Below are 18,969 nucleotides of genomic sequence, written 5' to 3' on the forward strand. Positions count from 1 at the left end.
GCAGCCTCCCACCCCTCCCCCTGGGTGCTGGGATCCTCTGGGGAGCCCAAGAATGAGGGCCTCTGGGGAGAGATGGGGCCCGAGAAGGTGACAAAAATGGGCAGACACCAGGGAGGTGGGCTTGGGAGGGTCCAGGCAAGGAAAGCAGGAGGGGAGACTGGAATTTGCTTCCTGGAGCTCCCAGAACAAGCAAGAGGGAAGAGCAGGCATCTTGGCTCTGGCCGTGGGCTGTCCAGCGTGGTGGCCGCTGGCCACCTGCGGCTCTTTCGACTTCTAGTTAAGTCAGTTAAAATTAAATACGCTTGTGTAGACTAGTTCCTCAGTGCCTCTGGCCACACTTTAGTTGTTCATGAGCCACAAGCAGCTGGTGGCTGTCATGGGACCACACAGACATAGAACGTGCATCATTGCGGAAAGTGCGGTTGGACGGCGCCGCCGTGGACGCTGCCTGGTGACCATGACTCGTTCCTGCCTGGCCCCTGTAGAGCTCTTTGCAGCTGTGTAGCAGCCTGCCGGGGGGAGGGACGTGTAGCGGTGGGTGGCCTCCCTGAGCCCCTTCCTCCCCCCACCTGTTCACCTTCTCTCCACCCCATCGCCTGCATCTCATTCTCTCCTCCTGCTCCCCCTCTGCCTCCACCCCCCACCCTCAGCATAGGATGCGAGTTGAGCTCAGGATGGCCGCTTGCAGAGAGTCCTGGGAGCGGGGACCTCAGGCCCTGGGATGTGCTGCAGGCTGCGACGGGGCCCTGAGCTTACATCCTGGCTGGGACAGGACAAACTGAGCTGCAGCCCTTGTCTCTTTCTCAGCAGTGAGCAATGAATTCACTGTTGGGACTGACCACAAGTCATTTTGCCTCTCCTCCTGCGCCGAGAGGGAAGCAGGACAGGGGATTTGAGACCCTTTTACTTGTAGAGACTGATGCACAGAGCAGTTCAGGCTTGTCTGAGGTCCCAGCCAGTTGTGGCAGGGCTCAGACCAGGAGCTAGCATAGTGCAGGTCTGCCCCGGGACCTGGGTCTCTGTCCCCAGACTAGGATCTCTATCTGGGGACCTGGGTCTCTGCCCTGGGATCTGAGTCTCTGCCCCCAGACTTGGGCCTCTACCCCAGGACCTGAGTCTCTGCCCCCAACCTTGGGTCTCTGCCTTGGGACCTGGGTCTCTGCCCCCAGATGTGGGTCTCTACCCTGGGATTTGTGTATCTGCCCCCAGACTTGGGTCTCTACCCCAGGTCTCTCTGCCCCAGGTCTCTGCCCCTGCCCCTCACACAGCCCTCCTGTGCCCGCAGTTCTGGAGGCCTCGGGGGATGTGGCTCTGTACGCGGGCCTCGTGGTGTCCATCTTCGTCGTCGTGGGCGTCCTCATGGTGGTGGGGGTGGTGGTGTACCGCCGCAACTGCCGGGACTTCGACACGGACATCACCGACTCATCCGCTGCCCTCACTGGCGGCTTCCACCCCGTCAACTTCAAGACTGCGAGGCCCAGTAAGGACCTGGGAATACCTGGGGTGACGGATGCAGGCAGGGGCACCCAGAGGGGCACGGCAGCTGGCCAGAGCAGCCAGACTAGAGCATGGGTTCCTGCTCCCTTCCAAGGTTTTTCTAGACTTTGCTCCACAGATGACTGCATGAGTGTAGGTCAAACAGACCCAGAGAAGGGAAGGGGTAGCCGGGTGGTGAGTCCCCAAAGCTTCCTGCAGCGACGGTAACTGAGCCTTTAGCAGCTGAACATTTGGGTGGGATTTTGCAACAGAAGGGTCCCCAGCAGGAGCAGAGGACAGGAGTGGGCCAGCGAGGCACAGCTGGGTCTAACCATAGCCCCAACCCCTGCAGACAACCCACAGCTCCTGCACCCGTCTGTGCCTCCGGACCTCACGGCCAGTGCTGGCATCTACCGCGGGCCCGTGTATGCCCTGCAGGACTCTGCGGACAAGATCCCCATGACCAACTCCCCCCTGCTGGACCCCTTGCCCAGTCTCAAGATCAAGGTCTACAACTCCGGCACCACCGGCTCTGGGCCAGGCCTGCCAGATGGGGCCGACCTGCTGGGGGTTGTGCCGCCTGGCACGTACTCTGGCGATTTCACCCGGGATGCCCACTTGCTGCACCTGCGCAGTGCCAGCCTCGGCTCCCAGCAGCTCCTGGGCCTGCCCCGTGACCCGGGGAGCAGCGTCAGCGGCACCTTTGGCTGCCTGGGTGGGAGACTCAGCATCCCCGGCACAGGTGGGCTCCCGCTCTGCTGGCCTGTCAGCATGGCCTCAGCATGGCCTTCTGGGCATCCCAGCACCCCTCTACCAGCAGAAGATAGGACTTCCCTGATCCCATTTCTCAGATGGAAAACACAGGGCCCAGGAGGAAGAAGGGACTATAAAATAGAAGTCTTAGGGTCTAGGCCTTTCTCTGCCTCTCCAAGGCAGGGGAACTCTGGGCCAGCCTCCCAGTAAACCTCATCTGTTAAGTGGGAGAGAGTACCTCTTTGAAATTCAGCAGACCCACAGAGCACTGCTGGGAAGGCAAGGCTGCCCATCTCGGGTTGCAAAGCCATCAGTTGATCGTTTCCCAGAGTCACACTGATTGAAGGCTACAGCTGGCACTGGGACCTTCCAACTTTGAGTCTTTGCCCCATCTCCATAACCCGTCACAGTGCCAGCGGCCCCCTGTGTTACCAGACAAACCTCCTGCTGTAAGTGACTGGGCTGTCCTTGTACCTACTCCCCAGAGCTTCTCTCCCCAGCCCTTGCTGTTGACCACCCAGATTTTAGGAAGTGTCTGTCCCCACACTGTCCCAAGCTGGGAGCCACCCCATGCTCCCCAGCTGCCCCCTATTCTAAGCTCTTAGACTCCCTCCAGCTCCTCCCTGCTGACCTCTTCTCCCCCTAGGGGTCAGCCTGCTGGTGCCCAATGGAGCCATCCCCCAGGGCAAGTTCTATGAGATGTACCTCCTTATCAACAAAGCAGAAAACACCCTGTGAGTAGAGAGACCCCGGTTCCGGTGTGGGCTGCCCTCCACCCCTTCCTCTCCCTGCTGCCCGTCCGCCCTGGGTTCAGATATCACCGTCCCCCACTCTGCACCTGATCCTAAGGCCAGAGGGGGTCCTTCAAGGAAGGCGCAGACAGACCTTACTATGTCCGCACATAAACTGTACAAAACGAGCACAACAAATCATAAAACTGAAAGGCAATTGACCAAGTAGCTACTTTATGACAAGAGGTTAATATCCTTACTATGTAAAGAGGCTTTAGAGACCAGTAAGAAAAATTGAACATCTCATTACAAAAATGGAGGATGTGAACAAGCGATTCACACATAGTCTCTGATGCACCCACCCTCACACGCACACACACACATATACACAGGCCGATAGATTGTGAAAAAACAGCCTAATTTGTAGTCAAAGAAATAGTCATTCAAACAGCCAGAAGATATGAGGAGTTTTTTGCTTCTTGAATTTACAGATTTGTTTTCAAATGATAAAACCTTCCTATTGACAAAAGCATGGGAACTCGGCCCTCCCATGACGTGCCCGTGGAAGGCTGGACGGGTAGCAGCTTTCCAGAGGGCAGTTAGCAACCCTTGTCAGAAACATCCCAGGAGTACAGAACCTTTGAAAATGCGAACAGAGATATGGCTGCGAGAACGTGGCAGCGAAACAGCAGAAATCTGAGAACAATCTTGAGGCCTGTGCCATCCTTGTGCCTCTCCTTAACCCCTGACCTCTGGGAGCCCAGGGCTGGAGACCCGCCTTTGGCCACCCAGGAGCCAGGGCAGAGGTGGGAGCCCCGCACCAGCCCCAGCCCTTGCTGAGCTCCCCACCTCGCCTCACTGCCTCCCTCCTGCCCTCTGCTGTCTCCCCAGCCCGCTTTCAGAAGGGACCCAGACAGTCCTGAGCCCCTCGGTGACCTGTGGGCCCACGGGCCTCCTGCTGTGCCGCCCCGTCATCCTCACAGTACCCCACTGTGCTGAAGTCAGCGCCGGCGACTGGATCTTCCAGCTCAAGACCCAGGCCCACCAGGGCCACTGGGAGGTGAGGAGCCAAGACTGGGGGGCCGGGGCCGCCATCCCAACCTGCTCTGGGAGGCCTCAGAAACAGAAAGAAGGCCCAACCTGGGTGGACCTCTCCACGGCCTTGTGACCCGCGTGCCTCATCCCCGCCGTCACCCTGCAGGAGGTGGTGACTCTGGACGAGGAAACCCTGAACACCCCCTGCTACTGCCAGCTAGAGGCCAGGTCGTGCCACATCCTGTTGGACCAGCTGGGCACCTACGTGTTCACGGGTGAATCCTATTCCCGCTCGGCAGTGAAGCGGCTCCAGCTGGCCATCTTCGCCCCTGCCCTCTGCACCTCCCTGGAGTACAGCCTCAGAGTCTACTGCCTGGAGGACACCCCTGTGGCCCTGAAGGTAAGGCCGAGCCATAGGCACCACCCAGCGCTGGTGCCCCTGGCTGACCAGCTGTCTGGAACCTTCGGGATCTCCCACCCCAGAATCCTGGCACCCCTCTACCATCGTCAGCCTCATTCATCGTTCATTCATCGCTCAAACACTGAAATGGCATCAGACCCTCGAGACACGGAGATGAATCAGGCACAGCTCTGCCCTCACCGAGCCCCAGGCTAGAGGCGAGGAAACGGGGCCCACTGACAGGGGGCTGGGAGGAGGAGGTCTGGGAAGGCTTCACAGCACAGTTAGCCTTAGACCTATGCCCTGAAAGCCAAGGAGGGGTGCCAGGCGGAGCAGGGCAAAGGGCATCCCAGCCCACAGAGCGGCTAACCCGAAGGCCGGCGTGTCGTTCCAGTGTGGCCAAAGCATGCAGGGGCTGTGCGTGCGTGAGTGAGGGGGAGAGATGGGCCGGGCTCAGCTCCCCAACAGACCCGGGAGCCGAGTTCAGGAATTTGAGATCTATCCAGTGGGCAGGGGCAGGTGCTGTTTTGAAAGCCCCTGAGCTGTGTTGCGGGAATGGGTAGACAAGAGGCAGAGAGGCCAGTTGGGAAGTTGCATCTGGACCCTGGACAGCAGGCAGTGACAGCAGCGAGGACAGGGGTGGCTACTGTATGAGTAGAATGGACAGGGCCAGTGACCGATTGGAGGAGAGGGAGAGGGGAGGTGCCAGGGCTGACCGCCAGGTTCCCACTATAGGCCAAAGGAGGTTGCAGCTGGGGCGAGTGGTTTGGAGCAGGGAGGGCAGAAAAGGTGAAGGGGTCGGATTTGAGCACGTAGAGCCTGAAGTGGCAGGTGTGTTAGTACCACCCTGTCTCCCGTCAGCCTCCGAGGCCCTGTCCATTGCCTCCCCAGCCCCCCACCCCTGAGTTCCTAGGACCTCAGGCTCATCCTAACACTGGAAAAACACCGCCCCTTGGCCCCGTGTAAACCTTCTCCTTCCATCCACTGCTCTGCGAAGCTTCCAGGCCCTTTCTGTAGCTCCACGGTCTGTGGTCTCCGCTAGCTGCTATCTCCCAGGCTCACGTGACTTGTCCCAGACTACAAGTTGCGTACTGAGGCAGCACAAAGGGTAAAGGCCTCACAGGAGAGTGAGTGTCTTCTGCTGGGCCAGGCTGGCCTGAAATTCCAGAAGGCCCAGAATGGGCTGGAGGCTCTGAGCAATGCTCTTGCGGTCTCCATCTCTCAGTACAGGAGCAGGGCCAGTGTCCCGCTTTGGTCAGAGAATGGAAGGGAGGTCTGGAGGGAAGCTGCCACATTTTGGCTTGATGGCATTCCTTATCTCTTCAGTCCCCATTTGTCTGTCCATCCATATGTCCGTCCATCCATCATCCATCCCGCCTGCTGGCAATCTAGCTGTATACTCACTCACTCGGCAATGCCTCTGTCTGTCCAGCCATCACCAACCATCCATTTGTCTTTCCTTCCGTCTTTCTATTTATATACCCATCCATTTGTATATCCGTCTGTACACCCGTCTGTCTGTATCTATCCATCCATTTATCATCTACCCATCCATCCATTTGTCCACCTGTCTAGTCATCTATAAATCCAGTCATCTATCCATCTGTCCCATTATCTGTCCATCCATCCATCTATTCACACAGTATGTCTTCTCTGAGCCCTTAGCAGATGCCCAGCCCTGTGCTCAGTTGGGTGCCTGCGCTCAGTATCACAGCCTGGCTCCCTTGCCCGCGTGTGTCCCCAGACCCCAAACTTGCAGCAGGAAGAACCCATTGGCCAAGTATGATGGGCTCCCCCTTCCCATTGCCTCCTGGCCCACAGGAGGTGCTAGAGCTGGAGCGGACCCTGGGAGGCTATCTAGTGGAGGAGCCCAAACCCCTGCTGTTTAAAGACAGTTACCACAACCTGCGCCTCTCTCTACATGACATCCCCCACGCCCACTGGAGAAGCAAGCTGCTGGCCAAGTATCAGGTGAGGGCTGGGCCAAAGGAATTGTGGGAGAAGGAACCTGGGGAGGGGGAGCATTTGAGGGGCTGCCCAGAGAAGTCTACTTCCACCCCCAAGCCTTGGCCCAGCCTCCTTCCTCTAGCCTTGCCCCTCACTCCCCGAGTCTCTGCCTCCCTCCCACACCACTCTCCAGGCTCCCAGTCATCCTTAGGCACATCCCCAAGTTCGGTGCCACTGGCAGCCAGGCTCCCCTCCACCCCGTCACACACTCCCACATGCCAGTGTCTATACACCTCATCTTCAAGGAGGCCTTACCACCTCTAAGAGTGTTTGTGCCCGGCAGACTGTCCAGAGCAATCTTGGATGGTCACATCCCTGTGCCCACACCAATCCACATAACAATGAGGCTTCCAGCCCAGACATACCTGAACATGTGTACACAGATGCACACACACACACACACACACACACACATGCACGGATCCAGGCTTGTGCCTTCTCCCCCTCTCTCAGCTGAAGGGCCCTTGGAGAGGCCCACACTGCCCCCTGAGAGGGCCCAGCACTCCCTGAGGCTGGCCTCTTTCCCACCTCTGCCTCCGTTCCCTGAGGGCAGGGCAGGCTAGCCTCCTATCCTTGACCCTGCTGCCCCTCCCACAGGAGATCCCCTTCTATCACATCTGGAGCGGCAGCCAGAAGGCCCTGCACTGTACTTTCACCCTGGAGAGGCACAGCCTGGCCTCCACAGAGCTCACCTGCAAGATCTGTGTGCGGCAGGTGGAAGGGGAGGGCCAGATCTTCCAGCTGCACACCACTCTGGCAGAGGTGAGGCCAGAGGACACCAACTCTGTGGGGCCAGGGGTTGGAGCATTCAGAGCCCCGTGCCCCCCTCCCCCGGCTGGGTGGGAATGCTGTCTCCCATAAAGCTCTGTCCCCTTCACCTCCCAAGTCTGAGCTGGGACCTGGGCATGTTCTGCTAAGAGCTACCACTTACCGAGTGCCCGGTGCTGTGCTTGGCAACATAGATTACTTCACTGAATCAGAAAGTAGGTTTTAGGGAGGACAGATACCGCCGACCTGGGATCAGGTCAGCACTTGGCTCACGCCTATGGTTCTCCCCTCCCTATAAATCCAGATTGAGGTTTAACAAAACCCAGTCCACCCAGTGCTAGTACCTCCTTGCAGTGCAGCGTAAAGAGCGCTGGCTATGGGCCTAGACGCAAGTCTGCCCCTAACTTGGCATGTGACGTGGGCAAGTCACTTCCTCTTTCTAGACTTCATTTCCACACATGTAAAAGTGGGTCTGTGTGGATTAGACCATGGCTGAGGCTCCTTGTGGCTTTGTAATCATGAGATTGCATCAGCATTAGCCTGGGACAGTGCATGAGCATGGAACGCCCCGAGGGCTGTGGGTTGGGCATGCAGCCCAGGCCCTCGGAAGCTAACCTTCCAGGGGAGGAGGCCTTTGACTGAGCAGCTGGAGCCTTCCCAGGATGTGGGGAGTGACCAGAACCTCTGTGATTGCACAGACCCAGGGCAGGAAGGTTGAGAGGCAGATGCCATTACTATGCATGTGGGGGAGCCCTCGGCCCCTCTCAGACCTTGCCCCCTCCCCTTCCAGACGCCTGCCGGCTCCCTGGACACCTTCTGCTCTGCCCCTGGCAGCACAGTCACCACCCAGCTGGGACCCTATGCCTTCAAGATTCCACTGTCCATCCGCCAGAAGATATGCAACAGCCTGGATGCCCCTAACTCACGGGGCAATGACTGGCGGCTCTTGGCGCAGAAGCTCTCCATGGACCGGTGGGTGTCAGGCCAGGCCCGCCCCATCCCAGCCTCCCTGGGTCCCCAAGGGGCAGGTGGGGCAGGCAGCCTGGCAGTCCAGGATCAGATCCCTCCATCTGGGGTAGATCGGGAGCTCAGGCATGGGTGTGCTCAATCTGAGAAGCCCATTCTTTGAGGAGTGCCATGCTCAGAGCGCTGGCCTGTGGGGATCGGGTGAAACCAGGTGATCACCATCTGTGCCCCCGTGCCCGGGACAGAGCAGGTGTTCTGCAAATGTTTGCCAAGTGACAGGGGTATATATTTGGTGTCAAAGCCCTTTTGGAGAACTTAAAATGCTGGATAAATATAATGGCAATGATAGTCCTTATTACTACATTATACTTTCTGAGAAACCCTTTGATACACCTGCGTTGAGCAGATGCCACATGCAAGACCCCTTACTGGAAATGGATGGGCTTCACAAAGAGTCTAAGGCTTTGTTCCTGCTCTCAGGAGAGCGTGGGGGGCAAGACCCATCAGGGAACGATGTGGGAGGAGGAGCGGGAGGAGGAGCGAATGCAATGCTGGGTTCGGACAGTCTCTCCCGGGGGGCTGGTGTCTTTCAATGGTAGTGCTAACGGTGATGACGGATGGTGATGAGCAAGACTGTTTCCATCTTAAAGATGAGGAGGCCAAGGCTCCGAGAGGAGCAGTGGCTTGACCAGGGCCACACAGCCCCCCAACAGAGGGGCTAGGGTTATGGGAGCCTTCCCACCTCCCCCGGTGCTCTCTCCATTTCCCAAGCTCCCTGGAGGTGCTGGGTATTTGGGGAGCCCAATGGCCTCCTCCTTCCCTCCGCCAGGTACCTGAACTACTTTGCCACCAAAGCGAGCCCCACGGGTGTCATCCTGGACCTCTGGGAAGCTCTGCAGCAGGACGACGGGGACCTCAACAGCCTGGCGAGTGCCTTGGAGGACATGGGCAAGAGTGAGATGCTGGTGGCCATGGCCACTGACGGGGACTGCTGAGCTGCCCCGGAACCAGAACCGTGGGCTGGGAGGGTGGGCAGGAGGCGGGTGCAAGGAGGCCCCGGGCAGCCTCCTGAGAGGTGGAGCAGCCTCCGCTACCCCCCAGAGCTCAGAGCCGGAGTTGCTCCCTCCTCCCCACCTCGCCCCACTCCCAGACCGTGACCAGCCTTAGCAAATCCATGTACTCCGTTGTTGTCTGGAGGAGCCAGTGCTTCTTCTCCACCCCCTGCTGTCCCTCGTGCCCTCAGATCTCCACGCAGGAACCACCATGAGGCCTCTGGAGGCAGCTGGGTGGGTGGGGGCAGGAGCCCTCCCCACTCCTGCCACCCCACCAGGCCGCCTCCACCCTGGGAGTTCTGGGTTACCTTTGTCGTAGTTGCGTCCTTCCAGTTTCTTCCTCAGTTCCTGGTGTCTCCCTCCCCGCCACCACCCCGCCCCGAGCCCCCTTCTCCTTTCACACCGTTTTCCTCTTTGAAGAGTCAAGTACAATTCAGACGAACTGCTTTCTCCTGTCCAAAGCAAAAGGGAAAAGGAAGGGAAGAAAGACACTTCAGGCCGCTAGTCAGGCTCCAAGAAGAAAAAAAGAGCAACGCCAAAACCACAAGGGAAAAGAAAAACCCAGTTTCTTAGGAAACGCACATGATTTATTATCCAAATATTTGGATAAGTCCTTTTTAAGAAAAAAAAAAAGAAAATGAAAAAAACAACACAAAAAAAATAGAAAACTCTTTTCTTGAGTGCGGGTGAGTGCAGGCTTGCTCACGGTTCTGGCCAGGAGTGAGCGTGTGAGTGTGTGAGTGTGTGTGCGTGTGTGTGAGATTATCAGGGAGAGAGAGAGAGAGACAGAACAGGGAACACCTTGCTGCTAATGATTCCGTCTTAGACTAATTCCTAAAAGGCCTCAGTTTCCCCAGTTGTACAGGGTCAGATGGGGTTTTAGCCATGGTACCACGTTTCCTTCTAAAATCTTAAGCAGATGCCGAATCTGTAAAGCCAAGGAGCCCTGAGGTCTGGAGTGGGGTGGGGTCATCTCGTCCTCCTACCTCCCCAGGCAGGTGCCCCACAGGCTCCCTGGGCCCCTGGGGAGTGCAGATTACAAGGCCCTGGGGTAGAAAGTGTGGGCAGGCCGTGCTAGCTGTGAGCCAGGGACAGGGTCTCCAGTGTCCCCCTCTGGGGGCTCCCGGAGAAGGGGACAGGGCCCAGAGGTGGGGCCCCAAGCAGAGAAAGAAGCCGATGGGAAAGGGGAGGGAAGATGAGAGTCTCCTGGGGACACTTCTCTCCCTCACCCCAGGGTGGGACCAGCCAGGTCACCCATTGCCCGGCACCCCCGAGCCTCAGTTGGCTGGGGAGGTTCATCCATAAGACAGAAGGGATGGATGAGAAGGCCTCTAACAGCAGAAGCCTGAGCTTCTGGGCCCCGGTGTGGCTTTGAAGACCGTGTCAGCAGTCAGCCCTGCGGGCCGGGAGGCCGGGAGGTAGGTGGCCTGGCTGTGTTGTTCCACACGCCCGCCCCAGTGGACGAGCACCTGGGGAGGGCTGTCTTCCAGCTCTGACCCCCACTGGCACCTTCAGCCCGGGTCTCGGCCTCCTTCTGCAGTCTGGGAGGTCTTGAAGTGAGCTGTGAACAGGCAGGGCTGCCAGAGGGGAGGGGCCAGTACCCCCTCACCAGCCTGCTCCAGCATGTCCAAGGGGCCATCAAATCAAGGTCCCTTGTTGACCAGCTAACAGTGGCTGCGACCAGGCTCTTAGAACTGGCACAGAGCCTCATCACAGGCCTCTCGCTCCTCTTTGGCACCCGGAGCAAAGCAGTGCCAGCCCCCGCCGCCGGACAGCTCTGGGTGGGCACTGACCCCAGGGCTTGCCCAGCTTGCCCGTGAGCAGCTGCTGGGACCAGCCTGGGCATATCCTGGCCTTTGAAAGTCTAGTCTCCTGGGAGGAAAGCAGATTTGGGGGCTCCAGTCCCATTTGGTGTCCCTGCCATGGACTCTGGGGCTTATGGGGGTTCTCAACCACCTACCTACCTCCCAGGGGTTAGGTCAGCCACGGGCAGACAGGCTGGCTGGGTTCGAGAGAGGAGTTTTTGTATAGGGCCGCTGAAGGGGCCAGGCCTGCATTCGGGGCTGGGCAGCAACAGCTCTTCACTCCAGTGCCTTTGTGGTGTTGCCTCAAAGGCAGCGAACCTTCCTGCCAGAGGTGCCCACCGCCGTGGGCTCAGCGTCCCTGATGACTCCGAGCCTGCGCTGTGCAAGCCTGTGTGGCAACACGGCTGTGGGAGCAGCCTAAGCAATGCCGCTGCACCCTTCCCGTCAGTCCCTACAGTGCCCACGGGCAGCCCGGGGTCCAAAGACCAGCACATTCCAGCCCCAGCTGTGCCATTAGCCTGCTGCGTGACCCCAGGCATAGGACTGCCTTCTCTGGGCCTCACTTCCTCTTTACACCTGCAGCTACCATCTGACTCCCTTTGGGTCCTGACACGTGGCCACTGTAGGTTGCTGGTGGGGGGAGGTTGGCCGTGGTCCGCCATGCCCCTCCTCTCTGCCCGGCTTGCTCAGCACCCAGGAGGGAGCCCCTGGTGGATGAGGCCAGGCCAGCTGCTCACGTGCCATTTCTTAGCTGATTTTCAGAAATTGTGTACCGGGGCCTGGGGCACAGAACCAATAGGCTGGAGCCTCCTGGGAGGGTTCGAACTGCCTGGCTTTATAAGAAACGCCTGGAAAGGGTTGGCTGGGCTCCATCCAATCAGCCCTCTGCTGAGGCTGCTGTGGCTGTTATCCCACACGGCCCGCCTTAGGGTAGGATCAGGATTTCTCCTCCTCTGTAGACCTTAGAGGCCTCCCTACATGGCCCACGGACCCCACAAGGGGCAGACCAGGGCCCCCCCCACCCCCCGCAGGGCTTGCAGGGGCCTCGCGTGGGTGTTTATGTGTCTCTCATCTCTGGGGCGTGTCTGCACGTGCATGCATGGGTGTGCCCTTGTGCGTGTGCTTTTGTCTGCAGGCACATCAGGGTGTCCGTCCAGGAACATGCCCCCACCTAGGTGTGAGCATGTGACCTCTCTGAGTCCACAGGGTCCATCGACGTATCCTCTACGTGCCTCCCCCTCTGCCTTCTCTTGCAGTGAGCCGGGCTCCAGAACTCCGGGCCAGGGGTCCTCCTGAGGGCGTGGCGGGGGCCCCCAGCTCCTGGGTGCTCCAGGACCCTCTGGTCCCCTTTTCCCCAGCAACCAGGCAGCTGAGCCAGGTCCCTTAGTATGCCCCCTGAGGGAAGGTGACCAGGAGTTTGGGTGCAGGGAGCAGCTCTCCTGGGGGCAAAGGGCTGGACCCCCTGCCTGGGCCATGGACATGGTTATGTGTCCCGGGGATGTAGGGCTGCAGGGATGGCCCGATCCCACCGCCGTTTGTTCTGTAAACTTCAACCTGTAAATAAAGTTTAGCATTCCTATTGTAACAAAATTAATTTTTACAAAATAAATTATATTTCCTAGTCTAATAAAAAAATTGCAGTTGTATTCATGGTGTCTTCTTAACTATCTGGCAGTGAGTGGAATGACCCATTTTGCTTTTCTCAAAGTTCCATGGGTTTGGGATCGGGTGGTCACCAGTCAGAGCTCTCTGAGCTCTTGGAAAGGATCAAGCTCTACTGCTTCATTTTACAGAAGGGAAAGCTGGCCCAGAGAGAGATAGGACTCCTCTGTGGTCACACAGCAAGTTAGAGTCCGTGATGGATCTGGATCCCAATCCCTGCTCCCCAATCAGCAACATTAATGCATAAGCATTCACAGAACATGTTCAGGAGTCAATCATTTGAGCCTGCTGTGGGCCAGGTGATAGGTGGGCTTGAAGCCCCCAGCATCCCTTTCTGCCTCCAAGAAATGCAGAAGGGCTGAGCCTGAGAGGTCAGTTTAGAGCACTCACCTAGAACACGATGGTGCACGTAGATAGCGATTGATGGGTGGGCTGGGATCACATAACTTTGGACCCAAGGCCACTACGCATGGTTGGGCAGGTTACACACTGGACAAGAGTGCCATAGCTAAAGGGGAGAATGGTGCCTTTCCCCAGGTTGTAGACCTGTGTGTTTACTATGAGATGTTTCCAGCAGGTGGCAGTAAAGGTTTGTTCTAATAAAATCAACATATTGGTGTTAATTTTCCTACATATGGAAGTATCTTGAAGGGGCATATTTTTCTGCTTTGCACACAGGTGTGGTACGACTGGCAGGGGCCCTGTTAGCTGGTCGTCAAGCCTCCCTATGTGAACTGAGTCCACTCCCAGCATTTTGTAGCTTGCCGTGTCTGCTTCGTGGTGGATTCTATGATATCTGAGGTTTGGCATGAAAGTACCCTCTGGTCTCATAGTGGAGACCCACAGTGTCCATCAGCACACGAAAGACTCTCAAATCCTGAGAGAAGAAGCTGGTGTCCTCATTATAGTGTGTCCCCGATGTATTTGGCCATAGACCCCTTTTTAACCTCCATGCCCTGAGCTGTGAGGTACCTATAGGCCTGCCAGCTCTGACTTCCAGAGACCTGTGGCCCTGGGATGTGTGCCAGGTGTCGCCTGGCTGTCCCACGAGGGGTAGGGAGCACATGTGGGCTAGGTCCTCTGGGAGCTTGTGGCCCAGTGGGGCAGGCAGGACGGTCAATGCCCACTTGTTCATGCAGGCACACAGACCCACCCCTGAGATGGTCATCATTCCCTGGAGACCCAGGGTACCTGGAGCATTCACATTTGTCCCTGGGGGTGTGTGTAGGAAGGGAAGGGAGGTACAGCCTGAGATGAGGCAGCAGTGTAGGGAAGGAGGGGGCAGAGTCAGGTGTGGGACGGTTATTTCCTACAAGCAGCCCCTGCACACAGGCAGATTGTCTAGTGTCCCCCCAGGAATCAAGGAAGCCCATTAAAACCCCCTACCCTCTGCCCACTACCTAAGCAGAAGGGCCTCTCCTTGCCACCTGCCCCTTGTTGGGTGCAAAGAATTCTGGCCTAGGGCACAGGGACCTAGGTTCTAGTTCTGATGCTGTGCAGGTCACTGCTCCCTGGGCCTCAGTTTCCCTATCCATGAAATGTGGGCCTTGGATATGCTGGTCTGTAAGTTCCCTCTGGCTGGTGTAGTTCTATAATTTGAGGGTCCTGCTTCTAGGTAGGGGTGTGACAGCTCCACCTGGTGGGCCTTCCTCTATCACAGACCCAGGGGTGACAGGAAAAACCAGAAGCCAGCAGTAAATGGGCTGGTTCTGACCCTATAGCCAAGTGGCTTCCGCAGGAGGTGCCCTAGATAGAGCAGGGCAGTGAGGTGACGAAGCTGGCACAGCCAGTGGACTTCAGGCCACCAGCTGCTGCCCAGGAAGGGGTTGCTGGGTGTGAGTCGGGCACCAGCTGGCCCCCTCCACCACTAGGGGCCATAAGAAAACCCATTCCAACCCCAGCCTAGGGCTTGAGATCACACACAGGAAGACCTCATCCAGTTCTGTTTAGCAAATTTGTCCAAACCCTCACCCATTTTAGTTCAAGACATGATACATGCCTGTGGCTAAAAAAAATTATAATAATAATATTGTAAGGAACAAAAGAATAGGTGAGAAGTAGAGGCCCCTCCTTCTGTCTCACCATCCCTTCCCCGGCTCCCTCCCTATCCCCAATCCACCCGCCCCCCCTCCCCGAGGCAATTGGTTCATTTTTTTTATATATCCTCTCAGGAAGATCTATGCAAATACAAACATATATTTGTACATGTAAATATTTAAATATAATGGATCTGATCCAAGAGTCTCAACCCCTTGAGGTACAAACATGAAATAGTTTTATTTTTCCAATAACTGCTCGGAAATTCATTTTGCCGACGTTGTGTTTCCCACAGGATAACAGGCTCCCTTAATGATGTCCCCATGGAAGTCCCTAACTCCCCCCCGCCCCACCGCTGTCATTAAGACGGTCTCTATCTCATTTGGGTTGCTAAGGCTCAACCCATTCATCTCCGAACTCCAGCCTCCTGTTTAACTAAAGCCCATGGAATGCCTGGCATAGGCCACTGGGGGCTGCGGCTGCCTGCCCTCCACACCCCTTCCCTTCACAGCCTCTGCCAACCTCTCTCAACTCCTTTCTCCCTCCCGGCCTCCTCCCTCAGCACCACCGGGCAAGGGCTGCCAGCCAACCCATCACTCTGCACTGGGCACAGGCATCCCACACCGGGAGCCCAGCCTTCTTAGCACTGGGTCCTGGAAAATTGGGTGGCTGTCCTCAACCACAATCCCTGCCCTGCCTTCAACACTCCAGGGACAGGAGGAGCTCGAGATTTGGAGCCCCCCAGTCCTGACTTTTCCAAACACAAGCTGGCGGGGCACAGAGTGTGGCTCCACGGCTCACCCAGCACACTGTGTCTGTCGATCACTCTGGGGCACAGGGGAGGGGTGGCACACGCTGCCCTCCGAGCCCATGGCCTAACCCAGAGATAGAAGCCAGGGGACAAGGGGGCCATGGGAGCTCAGAGAGGCCACTGACCAAGCTGGGGGTGGAGAAGGGCTTTCTGGAACAGTGATAGTTTAAAGATTTTATTTATTTATTTATTTATTTATTTATTTATTTATTTATTTATTCATTTATTTATTTATTTATTTCACAGCATGAGCAGGAAGAGGGGGAGAGAGAGAGGGAGAAGCAGACTCCCTGCTGAGCAGGGAGCCCGAGATCACGACCTGAGCCAAAGGCAGATGCCCGACTGACTGAGCGACCCAGGCGCCCCGGGACAGTGATATTTTAGAACAGTGTGTTTACTTTCCCTGAGCCAGAGCTTCTCAAGTATGCATTTTGGGGGAGATGCTTTTAGGCGAAAGTTTGCAGCAATTTCTTTTCTGAAACTTCTTTCTAAGAGAACACACTGATTGACGCCCCTTAGCAGGTAATAGGCCAGATGTCAAGGCTGCTGCCTGCCGCAGGTACTGAAATGGCCTCGGGGCCCTCTCTGGGTGTGTCTGCTTGTGGGAGTGGGGGCTAGCAACCTCTCAGTGACCGTGACCCAGGAGATGGGGGTAATCCCAGGGAGGGGGCACCCGTGAGTCTGTGCTGTTCCAGCAGCCGTGAGGGCCTGACCCAGCCCAGGCCTCACTGCAAGTAGCTTGAGTCTATCCATCCCAGCTCCTCGGCCTAGAAAAGCTTCCCCAAGGAGAGGGCCTAAGATACCTGGACATTCAACCAACATTTATTGATCTAATCCACAGATGGGCACAGCACAAGGGGTGCTGGGCGATAAATCACACCTGGACACAGCCCTCTAGCAGCTCACTGCGGAGCAAAAAGTGAGTTCCCATAGTACACGGGGACTGAGCAGCAGCCAGCCTGGGATGGGTACCCACATGGTACAAGCAAGGAGATGGGGTGGGGGTCATTCCGGCTGGCCCGCCTTGGGTCTTACCTTGGAAGCTAGTGGTGTCTAGACAGGTGGGGATCAAGGTAGAGGGTGGGGTCTAAGGAACCACCAGGTAGCAGGAACTGCATGGCCATAGGTATGGCTCTGAGAAAGCTCATTGCAGAGGGATTGAAGGATCGGGTTGGGAGTGTGGGAGGGAGAGAGGGGCCATGCTGACCCAACTGCCATAAGCCACCCACTCCTGGCTCACGCAGATCTGTTCCTCGACATTGGAGTCAGCCTCAGGGCTTTGTCGGTAGGCCTGGGTCAAGAGCAAGTATCTCTAGGATCCAGGCTGCTCCTTATATGAATAAGAGAAGCCGTATCAGCACTTCACAGAGAAACGTGTCCTCTTGGCGGGTTCTTGGAACATAAGACCTTCTTAGCATATTGCCTGCTTCCCACTTTCGTTAGCAGCGTGGATCTCTACTTGAGTGAAACAGGAGGATAAATGGCCTCTCACGCTTGGCCTCAGCACGCTAGGGAGCGACAGGGAGTAGTGGAGACTGTAGCTCACTGGAGGCCACACAGCCCCCTGGAGGGGAAGGCCCTCGCCTTCTCCTGGCTCAGATTCATGGTTGCCGGGCAGGAGTGAGTGCCCAGGACTGCTCTACCCTTCTGCTTTTAGAAAACAGAAAACAGGATTAGGATTAGTATGTGAGATTGTTCCATTTGGCTAATTGTTGGCCCTAGTTTTCAAACACCATGTAGGTCAAACGAGACCCACCCAGTTCGGGATCTGCTGGGCAGTGGTGGGCTTTAGAAAAGCGTTGAAGCAGGGGAGGGTCAGGCTCAGAGCTGCTTTGGCTCAGGGGTGTGCTGGCTGGGACAGTTCTGAGCCCCTGGCCCTCGCTACAGACTGCCCAGAGGCCCCCTGCCTCGGCACCCCTCCTGCATCCCTCTGTGGGATGGTGGCCTCAGCTGGCCCTCTTCCCAGGAGCTTCCGCACTGCCCGACGAACCCCAGGGCAGGGCTTAGCTGCCAGGCCCTGGGGTGCCTACAATTCCCCTACCACCAGGTCCCCAGGGACAGATGCCCAATGTTCAGACCAGTAAATATCATGATTACCCAAGGGGGTTACAGTGGGCAGAGGCTGTCCCTGAGAACTGCAGGGCTTCACCGGGATCCACTTTGCTGACCTTTAAGACAGCAGAGGTGGGGGGTCCCTGGCCATCATCTCCTCCTCCATTTCACCTGAGACCAGAATTCCCTCCACCGTAGCCCAGATGGGGGCTTGTCCAGACTCCACTTGACTACCTCCAGAGATGGTGAACACACTACTTACTAAAAGAATAATAATAAATGGCATTTATTGGATGCTTACTTATTTTCACTGTAGGGGCTAATTTTACCCTCAGCAATCCATAGGAGTATGTCTAAGTCTTACACTCCCTGACAGCTTTTCAAAGATTTGGGAACAGCTCTCATGCTCCAGCCTGGAGCCGCTCCTCCTCCGTCCTGAGGCTTCCAGGTCCTCCTGTGGCCCAGCTCAGCACCCACCTGCCCTTTTGTGCTCCCTCTGCCTCCAGGCGGCCTGCCTCTGTCCCTTCGACTCCCACAGGGGAGCTACAGTGGGTCGAGCTCACAGGATGGGGGAGGCAGAGAGCCCCCAACAACCGGGAGGTGCTGAGCATGGGGGCTGGGTCTGATCCCCTTCTGGCTCCAGATCCCACCCCGTCCCCTTCCCATGGAGGGGGACAGCTGCCCTGTTGTAACCGGAGAGAGAGGACCCAAAGCTGATGGGGTGGATTTCGCGTTGAGAAGTGAGGACCTTCCTCCCTGGTGGCTTCTGCTGTCTTCATCAAGCAGGAGGCAGGAGGCAAGACCGTCTCAGGAGGGGGTGTGTTTAGGGGTGTGAGGTGACTGGAGGAGGAAGCAGGAACTAAGACATGTCGCGGGACTGCTGCAGTCCATCTCAGGTTGGTAACCATGAATTCCAAGTGGAGCCGCTTGCCAGCTGGGGACTGGGGACTTTCTCCATCAAGGCTCAGTCTACTCAGATGTAGGTGGACACATCCAGGGTTGGCCAGTGGTGCTACTAGGAGACAAGCGACATGGGAGTTCGGGGCGTTGCCAAGATGCTCCTGCAGCCATGGGCCATGGGATCTAAGCTGACTCAGGGTGGAGGGAAAGGTACCCCATGCATGGAGGGGAGACTGAGGGGCCAAGGGCTGGAATCTCCAGGAGGCCCTGAATTCTCCCAAAGGGAGCCATGGGGGACACGTGGGTGGCTCAGGGTTGAGCGTCTCCTTGGGCTCAGGTCATGATCCCGAGGTCCTGGGATCGAGTGCCACATCAGGTTCCCTGCAGGGAGCCTGCTTCTCCCTCTACCTGTCTCTCATGAATAAATAAATAAAAATCTTTAAAAAGCGGTTTAGGGTTGAGGGAGCCTTGGGACACAGAGGAGAGGTAGTTAGAGTCAGAGGGCGGGTTTGAA

The 18,969-nt window shown here is 57.1% G+C and overlaps 1 protein-coding gene across 2 annotated transcripts in view; it reads left to right on the top strand.

The window, feature by feature from the left end:
* Positions 1-12,639, top strand: part of UNC5B (unc-5 netrin receptor B) — an 80,684-nt gene extending 68,045 nt beyond the window's left edge. For both annotated transcript variants that reach the window (XM_025434278.3, XM_025434279.3), the window contains 9 exons: positions 1,286-1,480; positions 1,829-2,218; positions 2,876-2,963; positions 3,852-4,020; positions 4,162-4,395; positions 6,217-6,366; positions 7,000-7,164; positions 7,961-8,142; positions 8,966-12,639. In XM_025434278.3, coding sequence (XP_025290063.1) covers positions 1,286-1,480; positions 1,829-2,218; positions 2,876-2,963; positions 3,852-4,020; positions 4,162-4,395; positions 6,217-6,366; positions 7,000-7,164; positions 7,961-8,142; positions 8,966-9,131 — 1,739 coding nt within the window. In that variant the 3' untranslated portion in view covers positions 9,132-12,639. The remainder of the gene's footprint in view (positions 1-1,285; positions 1,481-1,828; positions 2,219-2,875; positions 2,964-3,851; positions 4,021-4,161; positions 4,396-6,216; positions 6,367-6,999; positions 7,165-7,960; positions 8,143-8,965) is intronic.
* The last annotated feature ends 6,330 nt before the right edge of the window (positions 12,640-18,969 follow it).

This window comes from Canis lupus, chromosome 4 (assembly GCF_003254725.2).
Source record: "Canis lupus dingo isolate Sandy chromosome 4, ASM325472v2, whole genome shotgun sequence".
In the NCBI taxonomy this organism is placed as follows: domain Eukaryota; kingdom Metazoa; phylum Chordata; class Mammalia; order Carnivora; family Canidae; genus Canis; species Canis lupus.